The 25,560-nt window shown below is 49.5% G+C and overlaps 1 protein-coding gene across 1 annotated transcript; it reads right to left on the bottom strand.

Moving 5' to 3' along the window:
- Positions 1–2,730: 2,730 nt before the first annotated feature.
- On the bottom strand, positions 2,731–23,092 carry DGAT2 (diacylglycerol O-acyltransferase 2). Its single transcript, XM_082780549.1, has 8 exons — positions 22,945–23,092; positions 17,125–17,244; positions 16,290–16,397; positions 15,378–15,448; positions 8,952–9,156; positions 5,351–5,525; positions 4,828–5,030; positions 2,731–4,161 (listed from the first exon to the last, which is right to left on the bottom strand). Exons 1-8 carry the CDS (start codon positions 22,982–22,984, stop codon positions 4,007–4,009), a joined length of 1,077 nt encoding a protein of 358 aa, XP_082636675.1. The 5' UTR covers positions 22,985–23,092; the 3' UTR covers positions 2,731–4,006.
- Between the last annotated feature and the right edge of the window lie 2,468 nt (positions 23,093–25,560).

Below are 25,560 nucleotides of genomic sequence, written 5' to 3'. Positions count from 1 at the left end.
TTCCGTGTGGTGCTGCTGCTTGGGCTAACCTGACAAAATATTTATCCAGAGGGTAATGCATCCACTCCGCCTAGTACAAAGCCATTCCTGGCTGGCTTCGTGGTTTCTCGGCATTACCACCTGGCATTTCCCCAAAATGCGTTTTTCTTATCGTGGAGTTACTGACAGGCACCTCTGGAGGGCAGCATGCCCTCTGTTATTTTATTTTTTTTTTTTTCCCCACCCCTTTCCTTACACCCTGCTCTGTTTCCAGACCTAATAAAAAAGCGCCTTAAACCCAAATGGCCGTGCCCTGCCAATGACACTTTTGTTTATCCTGCCTGCGTTAAGGAGGGTCTCAAAGCAAGCTGGTGACATCCCAACATTTTTCCTGCTGACATGCTAGGGCCATAAAAAAAAAAAATATCTCCACCCTGCTTTGCAGCTGGGGAAAAAGCAGCTAAATAATCCCATGTAACGTGCTCAGGATGCCCCGTGCCTGGCAGTTGAGGCAGGAATCATTGCAGGTGGCCTGCATCTTATTCCCATATTTTTTTTTTTTTTCCATAAAATTAGCCACCTAGCCTTTTATTTCCAGCTCTGTTTGCTGGCGGGAGAGCTCTGATTTGAGGCAAAGGACATAAGCTACTTAAAAGCACAAGGAAGAAGAGGTGACGGTGAAAATCCCCCTGCTTTGAGCCTGTAAGGAGGCACAAACAGGGACAAAAACAGGTTGAAAGGTCCCCAGCTGCTTTCCTTCCCCTTTGAACAGGCAAATTTGTGAGCCCAGCCCTAGGCAGGAGGGAAGAGCGCCCTTGGGAAGGGGTGAACAAAGAGAGCAGAATGACTGAAACCAGGACAGGGGGCAGCAGGACTCTTGGAGGTATAACAAGGTATGTGACCAGGGCAGGGAGGTCTAAAAGCACCAGGAAAGTGCAAATTCACTTTAACACCAAGCTAAACAAGAGCAGAGGAAAGGAAGTTGCTCAGCTAAAGGCAAGACAGGTCTGCCAGAGGGCAAAGATGCACATTTCTTTAAAAGAAAAGAAAGAAGGAAAAAGAAGACGAAGGAGAGAAAGGAAAAAAGAAAGAAAGGAAAAGGAAAGGGAAAGGGAAAAGATAAAAAAAAAGAAAAAAAAAAAAAGGAAAAAGAAAAGGAAAAAGAAAAAGAAAAGGAAAAAGGAAAAGGAAAAGGAAAAGGAAAAGAAAAAGAAAAAGAAAAAGAAAAAGAAAAAGAAAAAGAAAAAGAAAAAGAAAAAGAAAAAGAAAAAGAAAAAGAAAAAGAAAAAGAAAAAAAAAAAGAAAAACTAAGAACAGCTCTATCTGGTCTACCAGAAGCAGAATCCCACCTCTTGTTATGGCCAACAAAAGACACCTGGACAAGAAGGCAATAAGAGCACGGTGCTCCTGACACCATCTCCATCCTTCCAGCAACACGTGCCATGCCACCACCAAGCCAGAGGTGGCAACTTCAATTTCTGTTAAGGCTTAGGTTATTTTACACTTTCGTATCTCTTGTCCTGGCGCTGTGTATATCCACAGCAGCCCCTCCCCAAGAAGTGCCCATGTTATGTAGGCTGGGGTGGAAGCAGGAGATGCAGGTGCCTCTATAGGTGCCTATAGTGTTTTGCTAAATCAGTTAAAATCCTTAAACAGGCCACAAGCCAGGTGAATTTTAGATAAGGCTCTTATCCATTGGAGAAGGGAAAAATGACCACAGGAAAAATAGAATTGAAATAAATAAAATAAAATAAAATAAAATAAAATTAAAATAAAACCAGCTCAGAGGGAGTCATTTGTTCGTGAGATCAGCTCAGAGCAGGGTTTGAAACATGAGCCCAGCACAGACCTTGGGCACAAGATGAGATCAAAGGAAAGAATCCTCCTACATTGGTGGTAAGCAGCTAGAAAACACTATTCAGGAGCGGTTTCACATTACAGCTTAATTTGTAGGACTTAGGTGTCCCCTTCAAGCACAGCCAGTTTGGGGCAGAGCTGGCCCCGCACCTTGCAGAAGGGACAATTACAGGAAATTCGTTAGCACAGCCCTGCGCAGGAGTGGGTCCTTGTTTGGAGCAGCTCCCTCCCTCCTCTGTTTTGAGGAATTTGCAAGCAGCAGCTGTGCTTTGATATAAAACTTGATAACCGAGCACGCAGCTTTGAGAAAGCTCCGAGAGAGCCGACCTCCTCCAGGTCACGCAGAGGGCTCGGAGCAGAGCATCCCAGGGCTCTGCTCCCAGTTTCATGGCTTTCCTCCCTGGGCTGTTTCAGCCATGTCACAGCAACCCAGCGTCAAGATCTGCTAGCAGAAACAAGGACCAGATTTACTAGGAAGCAGCCAGGTTTATCATCTAGACCAGGAGGCTTTCAAAGCCCATGGCCAAGCCTGAAAAAAGGCAAAAAATAAAGTGTGCTATTTCTGGAGCGTTTGCACCTGCTGTGGAGGGAGGCTGGGTGCTCAGACAGGAGCTGGGAGGATGCAAGCCCCTTGCTGGAAGGAGCAAGAGGGCATGAATTTTATCTGCTCAGCAAACGACGTCCAGAGATGTAAGTAGGAAAGCATAGCTCCTTACACACCCACAACCCTTAAAGCACAAAGATTTTCTTAATCTCATGAGTATATCATGTAGGAATCATGCAGGGAAGCACGGGTCTCCTTTTGGACAGGCCAATTACCCAAACTATCGCCGCAACACGAACCCAGCCACATACCACAACACAGAAGAGACCAAAGCAGCCCACTGTTTTTTTGCTCAAGTTTTATTTCTAGAAATTTGTACAAAAATCGGTACTCTGTAACACAACAAGTCTATCAAATGTGACAGATGGACGTTTGTCGTCAGAGGCAAGATTCCAGGAATGTGAAGTACCGTCCTCTTGCATGGCAGAAAGGCACATTTCAGAGCTCCAAACACACTCACCGAACGTTTGCAAAGGCAGGTCAGACATGCAAGTAGTGCAATGTTTCAGGTTTACACAAACACGCTGTACTCTGAAGAAATCTCACTACAAGCACTGTTAGCAGCCACGTAAACATTTTATAAACACTTTAAAAAGTCGCTCACTTCGGATCCTATGCGTGAGAAGGCTACTCCTTTACATTCACTGGACAGAATATTTAAAAGCCGTCTTTGGGCAGAAATAACTCCTAAGCTTTCCCCAAATGCTTCTTTTTGGGATTCAAAACACGAACAGTCCCGCTGCATTTACCCCTACTGGCTACCCTAAGGGTCTGCAACACTGGGGCCACAACATTGCACCGTCCCACCGCTCCTGGAACTTGTCCTCGGAGCTTCGTGGCTATGAAGGAGTCCTGTCTTTCCTGCTACGTACCACTGTGCGAGTAGCACCTGGGACAGACCTGCTTCTAAAGTGACTTTCCAGACACAAGGAGTGAAGTTACAGCCACCAAAGTATCCGGTATATCGATATGGATTGAGGTCCTCTAGACTCACACATCCTTTGGTTCCCCGCACCATGCAGGGCAGGTGCCCTGCCTGGGTTTTGGCAGCCTGCTGGTGCTTTCAGAAGGGGCTTTTCCAAAGCAGAGAAGCCCTTGTGCTAGGTAAAGCATCTCTCAGCATGGCTCTTGTGCAACGTGCCTGTAATACTGCTCTCCTGGTCAAATCAGCCTGCTGCTTTCTGGTTGAGAACCAGCTGGATGCTGCCCTCCCCAAAATAGCTTGTGCAGTAGTTGTAGGAATGCTTCTAATCCACCACCGGCAATCCAACAGCACGACAGAGCAGATTACAAAGGCAATCATTTCCCCCACCCAAATCCTCACAGCAATGGGGAGTTGTGCTCTTTTGGACAGAAAGATGTTTGTAATGGGATTTATCCTAAGTAAAGACTTTTTTTTTTCTTTTAAATTATTATTTTTACAAGTGGTCTAGCAATACTTTAAACACTTTCTTTAAGAAGACACATACACCCACACATGCTTTCAAATGCGTGATGACAGTTTGGACTCCTGGAGAAGATGGGCTGAATCTGAGAGAAGGAGGTGCTGCTGCTGAGCCAGTCCCTTCAGTTGACTTCCAAGACGTCAGTCTCTGGCAGACCAAATTTGCTCTTATACTTGTCAAAGAGCTTGATCAGGGAGTCCACGTACATGCTGTGGTAGAAGTCCACTTCCTTCTGCGATGGATTATCGATTTTGGGGATGGTGATGGGCTCGCCAACTGATAAAAAAAAGGAAAGACCCACAGGTTAGGTTAAATGCTACTGTATACCCTGGAGATTTGTCCTCCAGGGCTACAGATGCATTAGCTCAGCATGTCCACCCTGCCATAGCACAGCTTGCCATCGTGGTAGATGTTTGCCTGATTCCTCCCCAGTTGTGTGCAAAACAGTGGGGAAGTCCCACTTGCTGCCTGCAGCCTAATGATAAATCCCCCCCCAGCTAACAGGAACCAAGGCTAAAAGCTGTGGTTCTCATACTTCCCCTATACACAAAAGCAAAGAAATGCTTATTTCCCTAAAAGCCTCATTTACTTTGGAGTGGAAGACTCAGAGGCACACGTTAGGGCTGGCATTAAGGCTCAGCTATCAGGAAGGGCAGGTTGCTTCTTATTTTGGCTTAGAGAAGGTAGCAGCCACAGCATTTTGTCCAAAATGAGCTCACTGGCTCAACTGGCTGGTAGAATACGATGGGAGTCTTGCAGCCTCTTGAAGCTACTGTGGCTCATTCTCAGCTTGTGCTGGGAGGTTTCGTTTAAAAGGGAAAATTGAGCTTTATAAATAGAGTTTTTCAACACCCCAAGACCAAGCTAGAGTGAGGATATGGCACAGATTCAAGTATGCTGCTACCTAGAGAAGCACACAACATATTCACCCCAAAACCTTACCGACAGTGGTGATGGGCTTGGAGTACGGTAACAAGCCCCATGTGTTGGAGGAGAAGAGGCCACGGCCATGAAAGATGCACGGAGCAAAGCCAATGTGCTTCTGAAACTTCTTCTGAACCCATCTTCCCCAGGAACCCTCCTCGAAGATCACCTGCTTGTACACTTCGTTCTCCCCGAAGGAGTAGACAGGAACCAGGTCCGCACTAGAAGGATGGAGAGGTGTTAGGACCCCCGTGCCCCTGGGCTGCGGTCAGTATTGCAGCACCACACGTTGCCACGCACTCTTCCAGGCTGCACACTCAGATTTTATTGCCCAGAGCTTTATTTGCAGCACAAAGCACAGACATGGCAAGTCAGTTCGACTCGGCAAAAGATGGGACAGGTTCAATGTGTTTGAGGCTTTGGGCATGGAGCCGTGCAACGTGGCACGACTGCAGAAAGAAGGATCCATCAACTCCTTCAGGGGGTGAGACCACCTTTTGTATGCTAACAGTACTGCTCGAACATCGAGGTTGCCTCTTACCCGTGCCGTAGAGCCAGTTTTACAAATCCTTTCCGATTTTTCAGCGTCACGGAGTTCTTCCCTGGGGTGCAATTCAGGGACTCTGCTGCTCCCCCCACCACGATGATGATGGCGTTGCCGCTGCCGTTCTTGGACAAGATGTAGTCTATGCTGTCACGGTTCACAGGACATATACCTGCAGAGTCAGGGGAGACAAAAGAACCAGCTGCAAGATTAGGAACAGCCTGGATGATCCTGAAGACACCAGCCTTGCAATCAAGGCATGAACTTTCTGCTTCTAGTTGAGTTGCCAAATTTCCCTGTGGTCACGGAAAAGGGCTGGGTGTATTATCAGGCAGCCTGTTCCTTGACTACACAAGCATTTAATAGGACTGGACAGCACTAGACTTGGTCATAGACAAACTCCACCACCACCAGCTCTCAAAAATTTGCCTTTAAATGCAAGATTTCAGCCAGGATTTCCTTCTGTGCTTAGTGACACACAAGGCAGTTATTTAAGAGTTCCTCCCTCCATGCAAACTGGAGCTGGTTTATCCTTAGGGGGGAAGCAAAGCAGCTGTGTAATTTTCACGGATACAAGTCTGAATCTGACCAGTTTCTCAGCAAAACCAACCAGCAGAATAAGTCAGCCTGTGAGAATGCTTTAGTGATACAAAGAAAACGAATAGACAAGCCTCTCTGAGACATCTAGTGTGGATTAATTTGAAAAATAATTCAAATTTCCAAAATAACATCTCAAGCCCTTGCATGAGAAGTGTAAGGTGCTCAGGTAAGTCCATATTCTGGGATAAGTGCCTGGGAACATCCTTCCCTCTATTGTGTGCTGGCAGGGACAGGGCTGTACTACCACCCACAGCACCTCAGGGCAGGGAGAGCTCTGCAAATCTGAAGGACCAGGCCTCACTCTGCTGATCCTACTCAGCCAGATGAAAAAGGGACCTTTTGACTTCTATGTTATTGCTCTAAAAATATGAAGAAGTGCTAACTTCCACCTCTGAAAGTCATGGCTTTATCCTACAGTTACTGTCCGAGCTTGCTCATGCCTCACATTTTTGGCTAGCACAAGCCAAGGAAAAACGAGATGCCATCATTTACATTCCCGTCCATGCAACTTGTCTGAGCTGCGCCGAGTACTTAAGGTCATTGCCCCACGAAGGGCAGTAGTACATGCCATTTAATTTTAGAAGCTGATTCTGCACATCTCATGGTAGTCACTTGAGGCAAGAACTGAAGTGATGAATGGGTCCCCTGGAATTACCCAGGGACGGCCTGCAAGCCTTTGTGCGTATATTTAAGTACAGGACACCAAGGTCACCACCTCGCCCCAGCTCCAGGCCACAGGGGAGTAGACCTTTCTCAAGATAGCTGGATTTGAAGATGGAAAACCCATCCAACTTCGTTCAGCACAGCTACAGCTGTCCCTGACCACGTTTCTCTGAAAGGCTCAGCTGTGCTGGCTGCCCCGTAGGATATACTGTGTTCAGCTTTGGGCCCCTCACTCCCAGAAGGATATCGAGATGTCTGCTCACAGGTAACCAGTGACAGGAGCAGAGGGAATGGCCTCGAGTTGTGCCAGGGGAAGCTCAGGTTGGAAATGAGGAGACATTTCTGCTCAGCAAGAGCGGTCAGGCCTTGGGACGGGTTGCCCAGGGAGGTGGGGGAGTCCCCGTCCCTGGGGGTGTTCAAGGAGAGGTTGGACGTGGTGCTTGGGGACAGGGCTTGGTGGTGACATTGGTGGTAGGGGATTGGTTGGACCAGGTGATCTTGGAGGGTTTTTCGAACCTTCATGACTCTATGAGAGCCTTGGTACTTCTGCCCACCAAGGCTCACCGACGACACAGCCCCAGCTAACAGCAGTTCTGCTTTATGTTCATCCCCCTCACACTTGTCAGCAGAAGGAGATTACTGCTGCTCACAGCACTGAGCGTGGAAATCCTTCCTCCAGGAAATGCAACAAGACATACAGACAAGTGGCAAATGCAGATTTGTGCTCTTTAGTACGTTTGTACAGTATATAGGATTTTCTGGCCACCTCCTTGTGCCTCAGAGGAGGCTTGCTGTAGCTTAAATCTCCACTGTAACACTATAATATGCAACAGTGGTTGCAAAATGGCTAAGTTTGTGTATTGGTACAGTAAGATTTGCCAGGATTTCACTCAAAGTGGTTTGTCCACAAAAACAAAGGATTCAGGGAACTATCAGCACTTTGCAAGCAACAATTTCCAAGCCTTTGCATTGACACCCTCAAGATTCAGTATAGGAAGAGTAAAGACAAGATTTGTCCTACCACTCATATTGTGCAGATTGAAAGGGTCTTTTTTAAGCAGAATGGTTGATGATGCACAGCCGAACGAAGTCTGCAGCTGTGCAATAGTCCAGAAAGCAGATCCCAGCTTCTTGTGCACTGCTGTCCTGCAGAATTTCTGAATTATTTCCATCTAATGCAGGCAGATGGCGACCAGCTTGCTTCAAATATTGCCTTTCCTGGGCAGGTGCATGCATCTTTTCCACACCATGTCTAAGCAGTCTTCCTCTTCCTCACTTAATTAAGGCAATAGTCTAGAAGCAGTCAAACCTAGACAAGCCAAATGCTGCCACTTCCTCACTTTTCCCAGCCGTGAGTTAAGATTTAGCCAGAAGGCTGAATTAAAATACTTGTTTTAAGTACATTTATTAATGGTAAATGACATTGATTATCTATTGATTGCTCCAGGAGCAGCAAAGAGGTTACTTCATTACTCATGTCACGGTCTTTCAAACCTTACTTCCTCGTCTCTTCCTAACTCTTGAGCACCCTTACTCCAAAAGGGAAGTTCAGGCCACGCAAGAGCTGTTTCTGGAGGTTATCAGCACTGCTTCCTCTGCCCAGTCATAACCTATGAACCCTCCATCATTATAATAGCAGAGTCCATTAAAAAATAACAAAACAAAAAACCACAACACCTAATAATGTCATTCAGCAATTTATGTTGCTGCCTATTCTCCGTGACGCACCTGTAGGAATATCCCCAGGAAAAGGGCTTGTCTGAGCAGCTGAAACCATGCAATAACCCAAATTCTGGCAGGCATCTAAAATCAATTGGAGGAAGAGGGCATCTACCATCACCGTGATGCTTGGCTTCATGCCACCTTGTGCCACGAGACCCAGGAGCTCACATTTTAAGGACTAGGAAATTTTTGATATTTTCACATAGTGCAACTTCGTCTACCCATACCTCCTACTGCTAACTAGGATGACTTGTTTTACCTAGTTGTGGATGTGAAAGATGTAGAAAAGTACCAGATATCTTTAATATGCCCTCGGACCAGAATATCTTTGAACTAAGGATGAATGCAGAGAAGCAGCAGCCCCTGCTGCATTTATTCACAGCTTCCTCTTGACAACAATGGAAGCATAGTTTGTGTGATGCTACCAAGGAGAAGGGATTGTGCAGGTTTCTCCCACAGTTTTTCACCTGAATCATAGAATGCTTTGGGTTGGAAGGGACCTTAAAGATCATCTAGCTCCAACCCCCTGCCATGGGCAGTATCACCACCAGTAGATCACTGTGAAGGAGGGGCAAAGGCATGGGTTGGAGAAGCAAAGAGCTCCTACACTTACCTCCAGACATTAAGTAGTCCCTCAAAATGGGCATCCTGAAGTTCCCAGCCAGGGTAGCAAGGTACGGTCGGATCCCAGGGAATTTCTGGCTGACACCTGTGGCCTCTGTGCTGAAGTTGCAAAAGGCGCCCAAGCCCATGATGCCATGTGGATGGTACCCAAAAATGTAATTCCTGGTGGTCAGCAGATTGTGGGTTTTAACCAGCTAGGATAGAAACAGAGCGAGCTCACATGAAGGCAGATGTAATGTAATAATTTAAAAAAAAAAAAAAAAAAAAAGTAGATAAATAATAAATAAAGAAATCCTCAGTATAAGTCCACCACTTTTGTCCCCCTTCCCACTGAGGACAGCCCAAGGGCTGAGGATATCGGCTATCCTGGATTTCAGAAGCTGCATTAAGGGCTGCAAGTTAGACATTGGCTCCTAAAACTGAGTGAGCAGAACAAACAGACTGATCTTAGTCACTAAGAGGACAGGCAGCCAAGCAGGAACAAAGGCTTGTTGCAGCAGGCTGTGCCCTTTGTTCCTCCACTCTTCCCAAAGGTATTCTTCTAAGCCTCCTGTCCAAGCCAACCCAGTTCTTCACGGTCCTGTTAGCCACAGCTACGCCTCCTTCCAAACCCCGTCTCGGCACATTAGTGGCTCACACCCCAGTGAGAAGGGAAAAAAAAAATAATTAGTGTCCCATAACACGAGCAAGTTTGCTTAATGTCTGAAAAGAGACCTAACTGCTTAACACGCCTTCTGGCCACCCTCCAAGATGGAAAAAGGCACGGAGGGGAGGCTCACCATTGGAAACTGTCCTCCTTGTAGGAGATTTCACACTGATCTACACACCAAAAGAGCCAACAAGACACCTCAAGCCATCCACAGCAGCACTCAGGTTTCTGCAGGATGCGCTCCAGCAGCAGTGACCACGCTGTTTGGGGTTGTGCAATGTCCCCAACCTAATATTCCCTTCTGTTTTCACACCACTGACACTCTGAAATTTCCTTAACCATGCACAGCACAACCCATGCCCTGGTTCCATTAGGGCCAGGGAATTTCCCCCCTACTATAAGTAACAGTGTCCCATGCAGCAGAGCATCATTCCCTGTATGCAAGCAGGGCAAGTGAGCAAATTAAAGGACTGTTCCATCACCCTGTACCCTAACGCCCAGAGAAAAACCAGATTTTAGCCTTGTTTCCTCTGTTAATATAGGAGTAGGGATTTTAAATAAAATTTCTTGCTTTTCCAGTTGCAATAATACCATTTTTTTTTGCTGGCTGCTGCACCCCAGCAGCTCACAGACCAGGGCAGCACCTACAAGCCCCGGCTGCCCTTCAGCACGACTCCCTGACCATCTCTGCAGCCCGAATGTACATGAAAAGGTCACGCTTTGTGTCAGCCCCTGGAGGAAAAAACTTGATGTGACGCTGCGGAAAGCCGCGCGTTACGCACCCCGGTGCCGTGGCCAAGAAGAGCTTTGGCAGCAGCAGCACGCAAGCAGGTTTTGTTGAATCATGCTATGGGGAGCTGGAGCCCAGTTGCGACGTGCTGAGCGAGTGCCCAGAAATGCCATTCCCTCCTCCTCCTCCTCTCTCCACGCTCCTGCTGCTCCCTGCAGCATTTGCAGGGTTTTAGGACAGCAGCTGCGGGGGGGTTCACCAAGCTGGGTGCCCTACCCCTGCACCCTTTCGTCTTGATTTAGGGTCACGTAGGGCTCTGAATCACAGAATCACAGAATTTTCTAGGTTGGAAGAGACCTCAAGATCATCGAGTCCAACCTCTGACCTAACGCTAACAGTCCCCACTAAACCATATCCCTAAGCTCTACATCTAAACGTCTTTTGAAGACTTCCAGGGATGGTGACTCCACCACTTCCCTGGGCAGCCTGTTCCAGTGCCTCACAACCCTTTCAGTGAAGAAGTTCTTCCTAACATCTAACCTAAAACTCCCCTGGTTCAACTTAAGCCCATTCCCCCTCGTCCTGTCACCAGGCACGTGGGAGAACAGGCCAACCCCCACCTCGCTACAGCCTCCCTTGAGGTACCCATAGAGAGCGATAAGGTCGCCCCTGAGCCTCCTCTTCTCCAGGAAGTGTCTTCTCTGGGAAGTGTCTGCAGATGCTTGGGGTTGTAGCAGCTCTGTAGAGCCCCGAGGCTTATGTCACACATTTATCCCTCTCCCTTTTTGCTTAATTAGGAGGTGAATTTGCTTTTCATCCCCAGGGTGCAAGGGGTGTCCCTCTGGGGTATTTGACCACCCTGGACAATTTGGGCTCCAAGACCACAGACTGGAAACCTCTTTCCCTGGAAGAGTGGAAGGAAAGGAAGCAACGTAACAAGTAACCCAAGTTATCCATCACCTCTTGCTCAGCTGCAGGAGAAACCCAAGACCTCATCCTCCCCCTGCATTGGGTATCGCTGCTCTCGGAGGAAGGTCCCTGGAGCAGAGGGGTTGTCCTTGTCCCCCCAGAGCAGGAGGCACACCACGCGTGCTGTCCTGCTGCTGCCAGCCCCTCGGCCACGTGCAAGGACACCCAGCTCCCACATGGAGCTCCTTCCTTGCATGAGCCTGGCCAGACCAGCCTGTCTGTCTGTCTGCCAACATCTCCCGTTACAGAGGCGTGGGGTTGTGCTTCTCTTGGCAAGGATACGCTCAGTGCTCAGGAGCCCTTTTTCAGAACGGTTCACACTCTCTGAAGGCTTTTCCCAAGGCTCACAGCGGGGATTTAGAGGCTCAGAGTCATTCTGCCTTTCAGATCGATGCTCTGCCCCAGCAGATTGTCCCATGCACTTGCCACTGGGATGTCCCCCTGAGATGGGCCAGCAGAAGGTGAGCACGTTTCATGTCTGATCCACATAACAGAGAACATCCTCCTCCTGCCAGTTCAAGCCAGGACAGCCCCACACCGCAGGCACCAGCCAAATTTGCCCGTGCAGCACCTGCAAGAGGTGCTCAGAGCTGCTGCTGCATAAACTCAGCCCGGGGCTGAGCTGCCAGCAAAGGCAGAACCCTGATGGCTCCCAAAACGTGGTCTAGAAGCAGAAATCTAAGGGCCATAAGCAATTATTCCTGGCCTTGAGCACAACCAAAGCTTCCCTTAGGAAGCTGATCGCTTCCCACTGCACCAACGCACCCGTCCCAGCTGCCGGAAACCCAGCCCAAGGCTGAGCACACCGCAGTGGGAGCAAAGGTCCATCCATCTGCTCGCCCATTAGCCCAGGCAAATTTCTTCAAACAGATCTAAGCCTGCCTGCAGCAGCCATAAAGCCGTGTAATGGGGGTAAACAAACCAAGCCGAGTTAAATATTTGAGTGCCAAGCGGAGCCGAAGAACAGCACTGCCCCTTGCATCTGCAGGAACAGGAGGAGTAAATAATGTGTGCAAGCGTGGAGAAAGGGGGCTGCAGAGATGGAGCCAGCAAAGAGCAGGATGACGGCGAGTTGTTTAGGTGAGGGCTCACATCCAGCCACAGTGACCACTGAAGCATGCAAAAAGCACAAATTTACAGCTTCTCCTTCAGGATCCACAAGTAGAGCTTGCAAAATGATGGAAGGATTGCAGCTGGCTGCATCCCGTCCAGCTGCACGGTGGAAGAAGCTGCTCTCCCCTTCCCAGCGATGCAAACCAGCACCTGGAGACCCCTCCAGGCTCTGGGTATCACCGACGTACGACATCCCCCACGGGAAGCAAAGCCTCCAGCTGAGCAGGAGATGGAAAAGGTCTCTCCGCATGCATCTGGCAAATGCTCGATGCCTGACATCACCAAGAGCCAAAGGTCTGCAGTCATCGCTATCTGAAGCGTTATTTCCCCTGGAGATAAACAGCAGCAGCTCCTACATGCACGGGGGAGGGCTCCTTTTTGCCTAAACAAGACCTTTGGGTGCTGGAAGGTGCTGGGACCTCTCCTGTCTCTGCAGGGTCGAGGCAGGCACAGCACCATGCCCATATCCACAAGAGCTCGGGTCCCACCTGGCCGTTCAGCAGCAGGATTTAGCTCCCTGGCAGCTTCCTCAGCTACTTTGTGCACTGCTTAGTGCTTAAAGCACTATCTGCAAGGCCAGCCACTAAGCAGCAGACGAACTTAAGCTCCTGGTGCCCTAAAATAGCTCATCACTGCCAGAGGAGCCGCGCGAAGCCCCAACGAGCATGGACGAGCTCTTGCAAACTCAGGCTGGTTCCCAAATCTGCTTGTTATTACAAAACACGACCCGGGTACCTCCAGGTACAATAGCCCTGGTGTTTCAGGAGGCAGACGCTGCTCAGTGAAGCGTAAAACCGAGCAAATCATCATAAAAAACCACACCAGAGCAGAGCCTGCTTCTCCTGCAGCTCCTCCTGTAAAGGAAGCCCACGGAAGGTTGCAGCAGGTCTAGCCCCGAGTTAATGACACAGCTTTGTCAGGTGGATGCCAGTTACATTTTAGCCTGGCCAGATCCTGCCTGGTCCTCCAGCTGGAGCTCACAGCAGTTTGGCAGGGGGAAACCTCAGCTCCCGGACCTGCAGCCTCCGAGGACAGCAGCCTTTTGGCCTCCACACCCACAGTTTTCGTGCTGCAAAAACAAGAGGTGGCTCTCCAGTCCTGGGAGGTGGCTTTGGTGATTTGGTAAATGATCCACAAAGCTGCTTTCTATTTGTTTCTTGGACTGTAGGTTCAATCTGAGCTACTGCAGGTGGTTCCTGCACACAGCTCTGCATGCAGAGCTTGCAGAAGGCAAGCTGAGCATTACAAGAGCTGCTGGCAAAACTGTTCGAGGCACTGGTGTGACTGGCCCCCGTGGTGCTCGGTGGACGTGTGGCACTGCAGACCTCAGCCCAAGGGAGGAACCAAGCCCTGCGGAGCCCTTACGGGCAGCTGAGGATCCAGCCAAGATGAATTTTGCAGCCAGAAAAAGATTCAATGTTTTTCTCTACACCAGTCTCCCACTTAACCGAAGACAGATAAATAGTTTATCTAAAGAATTCCCAGGCCTTTCATGAGCCCAAATAGAAGCTGTCATCCTTCCTGTTCTGCCCTTCAGCTCCCATTTACCATTTGGCTCTGCAAACCTTGCACAACTCCATCCCTTCAGCGACAGGAATTACAGCCAGAAGGGGACCTTGGAAATGTGTGAACTAGCAAGGATTGACCTAAAACTGCAGAGAAGTTCAGTTTATCTACCTAAAACTGCAGAGTTTACATACCTGAGCAGCCCAGTGTTTGCTAAGCTTTTAACGGCCACAGTGGGGCTGAGCCACAGGGCTGGAAGATGGGTGCCACGCAAAGAGACCAGCCACCACTGGTGGCCTCCTTGGCTCAAAGTCTCCATGAGAAACCTGCCTGCTTTGGTTTTCTGCAATATCAAGGCTTGTGGCAAGCCCTTAAAGTCTCATCTCCCACACCACAGCCTGCCCTGCTCCTCTTTAGCTACGGGGCTGACCTGGCAGCCTGTGCAGCTGCAATATTTTCCACATACACCTAAACCTGCCAGAATTACCCGTTTAGAGAAGCAAGAGCATGGCAAGAGGCTCGTTGGACGGCAGCACGGTCATGCCCCTGGGAGTTCAAGTGACTTGGGAAGAAGGAATCCAGGCTGTGCTGCTTTGGCTTCCTGCAGGAATTGGATTCTCCAACCCCCTTGGAGCAGGGCGCCTCGTTAAAAAGCCATCCAAGGTGCCTCCCTTTTGCTCGGCCTGATCAAACACTTGCCAACAGCCTTATATAATAGACCTTCCACCTGTGTGTCCTTCCAAAGAAGCATCGAGTTCCCCCCTTGCTGAATTTGCCCTCTGGTTCCTTCCAAGTCCTTTGGTGAATTTGGAAACCCCCAGAGCAGGCTGGCAGCCCCGTCCTGGCTGCAGGATGCCTGAACTACCAGGGAAAGTACAAGCACAAGCCAGGGACTTGGAGATATCCCCACCACTCGACCCCAACACCCCAAACCAAAGAATTTACAACTAATTTCACTGATTGCTATAAAATAAGGCTTTTGGTGCATGGGCTTCCCAGCTATTCTGACCCATCTCCCTGCTGTCCTATGGAAATAACTGGAAAACAGACCAGAGCTGAGCTAGGTTTACAAGCAGAGACCAGAATTGGTGCTAGGCACAAAGTAGGATTGCTGCAGCATGAAAAAAAAAAAAAAAAAAAAAAGCTAGAGAGGCAGCAGTAAGGCTCCCTGTTCTTCAGTTAGATTGCCTCAAGATGTCTGGCAATAAAATCAGAAGCAAAAATCTTCTGCAAATCATGTTACCACCATCACGAGCCATGTGTTCGAGATTTTTTTGTAACCACAGCTGCTCCAAGCAGTGCTAGGGCAACGCTAGATAAGCAACATCCTGCTTCAAGTTCAGTGTCGTGGATAGAAATAGTGGGTGACCAAAGTCATCTCCACAGAGGTTGTTAAAACTGAGTCTAAACCAGAAAATCTCATTGCACGGAGACAAGGTGGTGCTTACCCTTATTGGAAAATAATCCCTGAAGTACCTCCATATAGCCCAGTTTCTCACCCATTGGGATCTTCTGCCACCTGGAGAGAAAAAGCCACGCTTTTAGAGTCATTTTTAGAGCCATTTCCACCTGTGTGCCCACCAAGAAACCTAGAGGGCTCTGGGCAGGTCACTGCCTCTCTGGGGAAATAAACAGCTTCTTTCTAAGGGAGTGTGACACCTCCATCATTCACTAAGATCAGGTGAAACCAGAAGTGCTGAGGACTTCAAGGTACTTCAACAAGCCAAGCGAGGCCTGATGACAAATTTGGGGTGGGTCAGACTTGGTATTCTGCTGTCATTGGGTGTTGGACAAGTCAACCTCAAGGTTAACCTCAGATTTCCCCGTTGGGGAAGGAAGGCTGGGATGCTGGAAGATTTCAGCAGTCTTTAGAAAAAATCTCCACTGCCTAAACGTGGCCATGGAAGGAATTGCCAAAGCTCCCTGCCACATTGCTGCAGTGGGTCTCAGAGCTGGTTTCTGCAGGGTTTTAGAAAGTAGAAATAAAACTTTTTGATTCACTCACAGCAACACAGGTTCTGCAGGGGAGCCGTATCCGAATGCCAATGCCACTACCTGCACCTTGCAAGAGCCGTAGGGCAGCAAGCTCTTGCATTTTGTCACAGATCTTCCTGATAGTGAAAACCTAAGCCTCAAACCCATCGCAGCAATGTGCTGTGAGCACCACCTTGCACAAGCAGCAGTGCCTACAAAGCCTGCAGCCGCTGCTCCTGCCGAGGGCTGGCATTTGCACGCTTTGCTGAGCAAAGCTCCCAGCGGGTGATGCCGAGGAGGGAAGTCACCCATCACGAGGAAGCACTGCTTTGCCCAAACAGGGAGATAAGGACATGGGTATCGGGGATTGATTCTGTCTTATTTACCTTTCTTTGGTGTGTTCCAGTCAAACACCAGCCAGGCTAAATATAGAGCAGCAATGGCCCAGCAGTCTGTGCACAGTATGTACATGAGGATTAAAGTGCAAGCAATACCTGGATAGGGCAAAGAAAGAAAGCCAAGAGGTGTCAGGTTTTGGGCTGCAGAGGGCATTTACCCTTGCACTAAGAGCCCCTTGCCTTTTGACCCTTCCATGATGTCTTAGTCTCAACCTGATGTCATTAATCCTCAATCAAATCGGATTTGGCTAAAAAAAATCATGATCTGGGATGGAGAGTGCTTCCTCCAAGGCTATCTGCTTTGAAGAATGTGCACAAACACCCCATTTTTGGTGTCTGCAAGTATTTCTTTCCTAATACATCCAGCTGCTTTACCAGGCAAGAGTAAAAACTCCACCAGCACCAAGATTTCTTTGTGGCCATACACCACGGGCGTTTCTTCCTCACCTACACAAACCTGCTGCTTGTTACACCAGCTCTACACCAACCATCCCACCAGGTTCCCAGAGATCCCACCCACAAATATTGGGCTTTTATCACTAAGTGGGGAAGGAACAGCAAGACTTGCTTCGTTGACTGCAGTTTTTGCCCTTGAATTCAGTCTTGCTTGTATGGAAGACACCACAGATATCCACAGAGTCTGTGATCCTTCCAGGGCCAGGCAAATTCATCCTTGCCAAAATATCAACCCGAGTGTGCTCTGCGATAGCCACGTGCCCCAGGAGCTCTCCTCAGCCACTGAGGCTTATATATAAGTCAACGTTTTCTACATTAAAATTTAAAAGCCAGAAAGCTTTGCTTCAGGCCACGAGGTGCTACTCACCCATGATAAGGAATGTGAGGACCCATTGCAGCACAGAGATGATCTGCAGTTGTTTCTCTACTTTGGATTTGGATAGCCAGAACAAGTCCTGCAGAGCAGACAGAATGCTTGATCCAGTACCTACAGAAAAAATAAAAATAAAAAATAATCAAGTTACGTTTAAAAATCAGACTTTAAAAATCAGCATCCATGCCATTTGCTTTTGGAGCAAGGCTTGTCAGGGGCTGACATTTCCCAGGAACTTTAAGCACCTTGGAAGCTCTGCCATCTGAAAACATCCAGCTGTTTTGGGGATGTTGGCAGGGATTTAATGTGTAACGTCAGTTCCCACCTGAGCAAGCCTCCAAGCACTTTTCAACCATTCAAGCGGGGAGAAGCCTCGTCAAAAAAAATGAAGTGAAAGACCAGATTTCTCTCTGAGGAACCTCCCACTGCAGGCTTTGCAGACAACCTCCAGGAAGAAGCACCTGCAAGTGGGTTTTCCTTCACTTCTCTCCATTACTGTGTTTTACGAGCACCCTAATTACAGGCTAAAATGCAAATCCAGCTGCTGGCCTATAAGCAAGTCGGGATGGGTGTTTACATATTTCCTTTTCTTCCCTGTTATTAGGAGGGCTGCAGTGCTGCTAAGCAGCTATTACCTTAAATGCATTCAATTCTTGCTCTTGCTGCCACCACTGCTGGTGGTGGGGACCACAGCAAGTGCTCATGCAGCAAAAATCTGGTTGAGAAGAGCCTCTAGAGCTTTGGTAGCTTCTACAAAGAAAGCTTCACCAAGGCATGCTTTCAATATGCAAAACACCTCTACCATCTTCGCTTGCAGCTCCTTTTGCTGCTCCTCTTCAGTGCCACATGGTCCTGAGGGCTGAGAGCTGCCTTCCCGAGCATTTCTGCTACTAAAGGACACCAACAGGGAGCTGCAGCCTTAATTCAGAGCCAGCTCTCCCCTGCTTAGGCGATATTTAATTTAATTTATTTTTATTAACCTGCATTTCCACCTGAAGGCAGTATCAGGCAAGCTGCATCTCTGCAGTTATACATCCCTATTGCACAGCTGGCAAGAAAGCTTTTTTCTTTTTTTCCTAGCAATAATTAAACCCATTTCCCAGGTGAGGTCAAGGATGCTGTCACCAATACCTTTCTCTTTACAGCAGTTTCACAGCTAGAAGGGAATGCCTCTGACGAGGTCTGGCCAGCCTGATTTTAGGAGCAAAGCTTTTAGGGATACGGCCAGTGACACCACTACATCCTCAAAATAAGCCCAGAGTCTTAGAGCTGGTTTGTGACCCATAATAAAAGCCCAGCTCCATGTAATTGATCCTTCCAGCACCTGCAGTTACAGCACTGAAACATCTTTGGACTGAGGAACCCAACACTCCAGCCCTGGATCGCCTAAATCCCCTTCCCCTGGAGCAAACAACTGTTTAACCCTCCGAATGCATTTGGGCTGCAGCATTTTCTAGATGCTTAACAAATTGTAGGCATCGCTAGCCCCACAAATAGACCGGATTGGGTAGCACAAGCCAACATCTCGGCTCATTTCTCGAACCACATCAAGCTTTTTGCTGCTCCTGCAGAGGGTCGACAGCTCTGAGCAGGCTGCTGAGCACCTGCCTTGGACAAGTGGTGCCCCAGGGGCAGCTATTTGCTGAAAGCAAAAACATCCTTGGCAGCAGTCGAGCTTCCCAATGCCAGAAGAGCCAGTAGATACCGCGGGCATCCACGTTACATTAGCACTAAATTCCTGGTTAAGGATAAGGAGGCTTCACAGGTGGGGTTTGCAGCCCCCACCGCCCTTCTGCCAGCCTCAGCAGCCAGCAGGCGTGCTGGAGAAGATGCTCCAGACCTGGCGTGAAGCAAAAGAGCTTTGACAAATTATAGACATGGCTTTGGGACTAAACCCAGGGGAAAAATCCCACTCTGGTACCTGGGTACAGCTCTTGAAGAAAACCCTTTCTTTCCCAGGGCTCACCCAGCACTGCTCACAAATTAAAGACCCAAAGGGTAAATGAGCGAAGGAGATGCAATTTCTCTAATCATCGGGGGGCTCATTAGCTTCATAACCACGTTTAACGAGGCCTATTAGACATACCCGTGATGAACCTTGAGGCAGAAGGACACCACACCCCCCAGCCTTCGGCATCCATCCACATCAGTCCTTTCCCCAGGGAAGATGTTTAATCCTGGGGCAACGCAGCCCCCCCATCTTCCTCTGCTGCCAGCCCCAGCACCTTTTCCAGCTGTCCTGGTGGATGGTTGCCCATTCCAGAATGGGACAGCCACCTGTTTGGGCTCACACCCCTGGCAACCCGTTCCCATGCAGCGGAGATCCCAACGCCACCATCCCTGGCCTGGGGGGTGATGCTGAGCTCCCTCGGTGGCAGCTCGGGAGGATGCTCTGTGGTGAGATGGCCAAAAAAAGTGATTTCTCCAGGGGAGATCTTGCTGCTGGTGAGTGGTAGCAGCGACCTGGAGCCGTCCAAGGAAGCTTGGGGCTGTTAGGCAGCCGTGTCCCAGCTGGTGATGGGCTGAGTGCATTTATTTAATTCCAGCAGCGCTCAGGAGATGCTACCAAGGGGCTCATGGAGGCAGCGAAGGGTTTGGCCGAGGAGGGACACCCCAGCAAGGACCCAGCCAGGGACAGCACCTGGAGTGCTTCCACCACAGCTAATTGCAAATTGAGCACTGCCATTTATCCAGGCACCGAGGCAGACCCAAAGGCTCCAGGAGAGGAAATCAACACGACTCGACGCTTGGGCACCCGAAAACCCAGCCCACAGCACTCGGGCTGAGCTAGATGAGAGGAAGCAGAAATGTCACAGATACGGCCTGGCTTTTAACAAGCTCTCAGGGTATTTTTAACCACGACGTTTACAAGACACTGAGCCCGTTAACTCTCGGCCAGGAGTTACGCTGCATCGCCTGGCTTGTTTGGATGAAAACCGGGGCTGAGGATAAGGTGTGAGTGCACGCTGGGAGCTACAACTTCAGCAACAAAGCTGGCAAAGCTAAGCTAAACAAACCAGTACTAGGACGCTTGAGAGGAGCCAGCCTCCTGTCCAAGAGCAGCATCCTGCACGGCAGGCTGCCACGTCGAATATGATGTCTATAAAAACCCCCTCGAGCAACAAAAGCTGCTCCAGGGCTGGGCTGATTCAGCTGCCTGCTGCAGGACACGAGATTTTTGCTCTTCCAGCCTTGTGGGTTCCCCGGCTACCACCACGAACCTTTGCTACGTGGGGTGCAGTTATCCTGTCCTGCTTTCTATGTGCACCTGAATAATCCTGTATTAGCTGCAGTAAATAACACCTCTGGAGGTCAGCGACAGAGCTAGCGGGGACGTACGACAGCACAATTTGTGTCAGCAACACCTGAAGGGAGCTGGGATCCTGCAGGGGGAATAAAAGAGTTTGCTGTGACACTCATCCAGCAGTGGATCCAGATCTTCTGGTGGCCCTGAGCTTGGCTTTGAGTCTCTTTTGGGGTTGAAGGGAGGAAACGAGGAGAGGAGACCCAGAGCAGGGAGCAGTTTGAGGTGGGGGTTAATCCAGCAGGGCTTGGCCAGGACAGAGGAAGGGAACACGCCACTACATCACATCAGTGTGCCCAGGAAGGAGGTGAAATGAGATAAGAACAGACACTTAAGGACAACCTCGAGTGCTCTGACCACGCTAGCATCCCTCCTGAGAGCCAGCACCTCCTCAATGCCCTGCCAGGGAAGTAGGGCAGCCTCTGCCCGAAGTGGGTCAGGGCAGGAGAAGGGGACAACCCCCTCCTACCCAAAAGTGCCACCAACCCCCGGGCACTGCTCCTTGCCACCCCCAACCCGGGGCTGGTGCCTGAGTGAGGTCCCCTGCAGGGATGGATGGGCAGGCAGATGCCAGCACCCAGGTTTTTATTAGCATTTTTTAAAGGCAGATGCCATCAGCTAAGTTTTTTATTTTAATTTTTTAAGGAAGGGACACTGATGGTCACACTTTGCCAATCCATCAGGATGAGGACAGACTGGGGACAGTACCCTGTGCTGGGGCACTGGGACAGCGACAGATGCCGGAGCATAAAGGCTGGAGAGCAGAGGGCAGGACTCAGAGGCCAGGGGGCCTTTGAACAGGCAAGGGACTTAGAAAGGACGGCCAGGGAGGTGGTGAGAAGCCTGGTATGCTCCTTCTAACTCCTCAGGGTGGTGGAAGAGGTTAAAACCCACGATTGAGCAGCGTCAAAGGTCCTGTGCACAAACCACGGCACCACACTGCCTCTGCCCACCTGAGAGCTGCGGGATCCCACAGCACACACAGAAACAAGGCAAAAAGCACAAATATCACCGCAGGACCCCCGCAAGGCACCTCGAAGGAACTGACCCGAGGAGAGCTAAGGCAGCTTTCCACCACTAAGCGGGATTAGCTAGAGATGAGGCCAATCGCTGTCCCTAAACCACGCTCCGTTTTGCATTATGCACGTGTCCCAGATCCATCCTTAACGCATAACGGGGCGGCCGCTGAGGGCTCAGGTCAGCCCTACATATTTTATAGGTCTCCTGAATGATTTATCCTCTGCGCTTGGCCTGTAGTTAGGTCTCAGTTTAACTGTTGGCTTGCTGTTAATTCGGGCGACCCGCCTCATCCTGCCCATTACACAAACGAGCTAAATTGCTTTAGGAACTGGAAGCGTGTACGGGAAAGGCACACAGATCTTTTCCCAATCAGTCCATGGCTGATCCTACAGCCAGACCTGACAGCACCCCCAACATCCCCAGGTGCCACATCTTTGGCACAGCTTTGCACCCACAGCTCTACACGCAGGGCTGGGGAGCACACGGGGTAAAAACAAGAGCAGAGGGCTTAATTCCCCAAGGTTTGGGTCCTCCCAGCCCTGTGAAGGATTTTGCTCAGTCAACAAGCCTCGCACAGGTCTCTGCAGCCCAGGAGGAATTACCGGTTTGCTCTTTTGCAGCACAAGGGTTGCTCGGGGAGCTTCCGCAAAAACCCTCCTGCAAAAACCTTGCAAGCCCTGATGCTCCTCCGGAAAAGACGAGGCAGGCTACGAGCCCTTGACGAGCAAACCCTATAAAGCCTGGTTGAGTTTCCTCCTGCAAGATCTCTAGGGCTGCCCCATGCTTTCGTCTCCAGCCGGCAGCAGGAAGCGTTGGGTGTCTGCAGGGTGTCGCCACCGCCACCCAGCTCGACTCAGGAAGTCACCGAGGGTGCAAAAGCAAAAAAAAAAAAAAAAAAAACCTTTCTGCTGCGCTTTGCAACCCAAACCCTTGCTTTCCCACGGAGCGTTGCGCCCCTCATTGCAAAGCACTAACAAACAGCGACGCTTTTTTTTTTTTTTTTTTAATTATTATTGCTGTTATTTTGATTTAAACCTGTTGATGGGAGCGCCGGCGTTACAAAACCGGGCTGAATTCATTGCTGCACACCCGGCTCTGCCGGCAGCGCTGATAAAGCCGCACTTCCCTTCCCACCACCACCAGCAAAAAAATAAAGAAAGAAAGAAAATAAAAGAGGAAAAGGCCTGTTTTGAAGCAAGTGCCACACGTTTGCAGGGTGCAGCCTCCCTTAAATAAAGCAGCCCCGGTTTTTGCAGCAGTTTCAGGGAAGCAGCCTGGCTCCCTAAAATCCCTTAAAAGCAAAACTGTGTGGGGAGCTGCCGTAGGAAGCCCCCCCCCGGCCTTGCACAGCGCTTTTTCCCGTCCCCCTTCTTAACAAAGCAACCCTTCAGGATGGTAAAAGACGGAGGGGGTCCCTAAAATCACCGCCGAGCCGCGCACCCCGCAGCATCCCCCCGGCCCCGACCCCTTTTTTCGCCACCCCCGGGTACCTCGCAGCACCCCCGAGTAGGCGGCGATGATGGTCTTCATCGCGGAGCCGGGCTCAGGTGCTGGCCGAGCCCATGGGATGGAAGCAGAAGGGGCTGGAGGGGATTTTTTGGGGAGCCCGGTACCGCCGGGGCGTAGGGAAGGCGCCGGGAGCGCATCCCTATATAGCCCCGGCAGGAGGAGGAGGAGGAGGAGGAGGAGGAGGAGGAGGAAGAGGGCGGGGAGGGGCGGAGCAGCCCTGGCACCTTTGGGCTATTGGGGGGGAGCACCCTGACCCCAAGGTTTTTCTCCTTTCTGCTTCATTCCCCCAGCCACCAGCCCCATATCAGGGGGGGAAATCCCCCAAGCTCCCCCGGTTAGCAGGGTGCACGTTGGGGTTTTGGGGTCCCTTTCTTGTTCCCGTGCTCTCCCCACCCTGCTCTGTGCCTATTTTAGGGTCTCCGGCGGGACTGGGGAGATCTGTGTTCCTGGAAGGTTCAGGAAATTAAGAGAAAATCCTACAAATGTGCTTATCGGCAGCCCTCGGGTTTCATCACATGGGAGGGAGCTTGCAGGTATGCAGAAGTCACCCAAAAAGCCTTGTTTTGTTCTCCTAACAGGGAATTTTAAGTAATTTTAAGTATCTACTGCTGAACTATAAATCCATAGCCATCCAGGTGTTATTTAGGAATTAAGGTACTAATTTATGTTGCCTGCTGTGCCATTTCTATGTATTTTTACAGATTGGGCCAGGTCAGTCTATCCCAGATCCCACAAAATAAAACCAGATTCCCTATAACGGGGTCATGTCTGGCCCTGTTGTTAAAAGGGTTTTGCTACACTTCTGGGACAGGCTTATGCCCTTCCTCAACCCCATTTCATCTTTTGTAATGTGGAGGAAATAAAACCAACCTACATCTGAGAAGCGGTTTGGGATCCTACAAGGAAAACCCCATTGAAAGCAATGAGCATTTGTGGGCTCCCTATACGTGGGAGACAGATAATAATCACTTAAACACCCCCAAAAATGCTTCAACTTTTGCCTGCCTTTGTCGGGTTTGTGCCCTGATGAGGCAGCACTTTGTCCTGTGCCTCCCAGTGTTGCCGCTGCAAAACCACCACCTTTTGGCCCAAAGAGACAAGTCCACCAAGCGTTTCGTAAAAATTCACATTTCCAGCCAACTCTCAGCTGTGGAGAGCTTAAATTGCGGATTCAGAGGTGAAAAAAAGTTTTTTTTTGTTTTTCGTTTGTTTGCTTTTCTCAATCCCCTCTTTCGGAGTTGAGCTGGCCCAGGACTTGTTTGCTCCCCATTTGGCCAAGGAACGTCTTCCAAGGGTTGTAATGGCCTGTCGAAATCGGTACAAAAATGGAAAATTACGAGAGCCTGTCTGTAGAAAGGGTCTTGCCCAAGAGCTCTTGGATAAGAGCTCCAAAGGGGAGCCCAGAATAGAAAGAAATCACCGACAAAAATACAGTCGAGTGAAAGGGGAATGATCTCCTGCACGTCTTTGTTGGCTTAGGGTTACCCATGAGCAAAGCAAGGACCATGGTAGCTTTTTTTTTACCATAACCAGGATAAATCCTGCAAAAAATCACGTTGCCAGGTGATGAGAGCATGAGGCAGGTGGACAGGTCAGTGTTAGTTTGCTGTTAGTGGGCTGAGACCTCCTGAGGGTTAAGAGTTGTCCATTGCCCTTCTCTTGATGGATACCCACCTAGCTGTACAATTTTGGGGCAAATTTTCTGAATCCTGATCATTTCCCTGCTCTGTACACCACAGTAAGGTCCCAGCCTGGGAGAATAGCTCATTACATGGGAGTAAATCTCATAAATACACATTAATAACAAAAATAAAGAAATAAATAAAAATAAAAGCCTCATCGTTTAATGGAGCAGAGGGTTGTGCAAGAGCACCAAGGCTACCATCAGGCTGAGCAGCAGCTCAGACACATGACTTGGAGGCACAAACGATGACACCATATTTCTTGGGAAGAGGGAAAAATCAATCCTAGACCTGTGGAAGCACGGCCGAGCCCTGGGACAGCATCTGCCTTCACGCGACCGGGCAGGGAACTGGCGGCCACCCAGGCCTTGTCCCTCTCCTTTCACCAGCGTTCCCCCCTCGTGACATTTTTTCCTCTCCCGTTCAGCTCGGGGAAAATCAGAAAGCAGCCCCGAATGACAGATTAGAGACACCCTGGCTCTGTTCCCCACGCAGATATTGTTTCCCACCAGGAAGATATGCCCGGCGGCGCTCTTTCTGAAGATGTTTTTGCAAGTGCCCGTGGTTTGTTTTCCTTGGTGCTTACATTCTTCCCTTGGCTCAGCAGCTGTACGACCCTGTCTATTATTAACCCGCATGTGCGGCGAGATTATTCCCCAACAATAACATCCTTTCAAATACCCTGCTATTACTTCACCTGCGCCTGAAAAACACGGGCTGTGCACCGAGTAACACGGGCTGGAGGCAGCCTTCCAGCTCCGGGCACCCAAAACAATTCACAAAAGTTTTAGGCTCCTTTTTTTCTTTCTTTCTTTCTTTTTTTTTTTTTTTTTTTTTTTCTTTTTCTTTTCTTTTTTTTTTTTTCTTTTTCTTATTTTATTTTTTCTTTCTTACTTTTTTTTTTTTTTCCTTTTT

This window comes from Aythya marila, assembly GCF_965140915.1.
Source record: "Aythya marila genome assembly, chromosome: 1".
Classification (NCBI taxonomy): domain Eukaryota; kingdom Metazoa; phylum Chordata; class Aves; order Anseriformes; family Anatidae; genus Aythya; species Aythya marila.
Note: the sequence above shows the minus strand (reverse complement) of the source record. Positions and strands in the feature narration are given on the sequence as shown.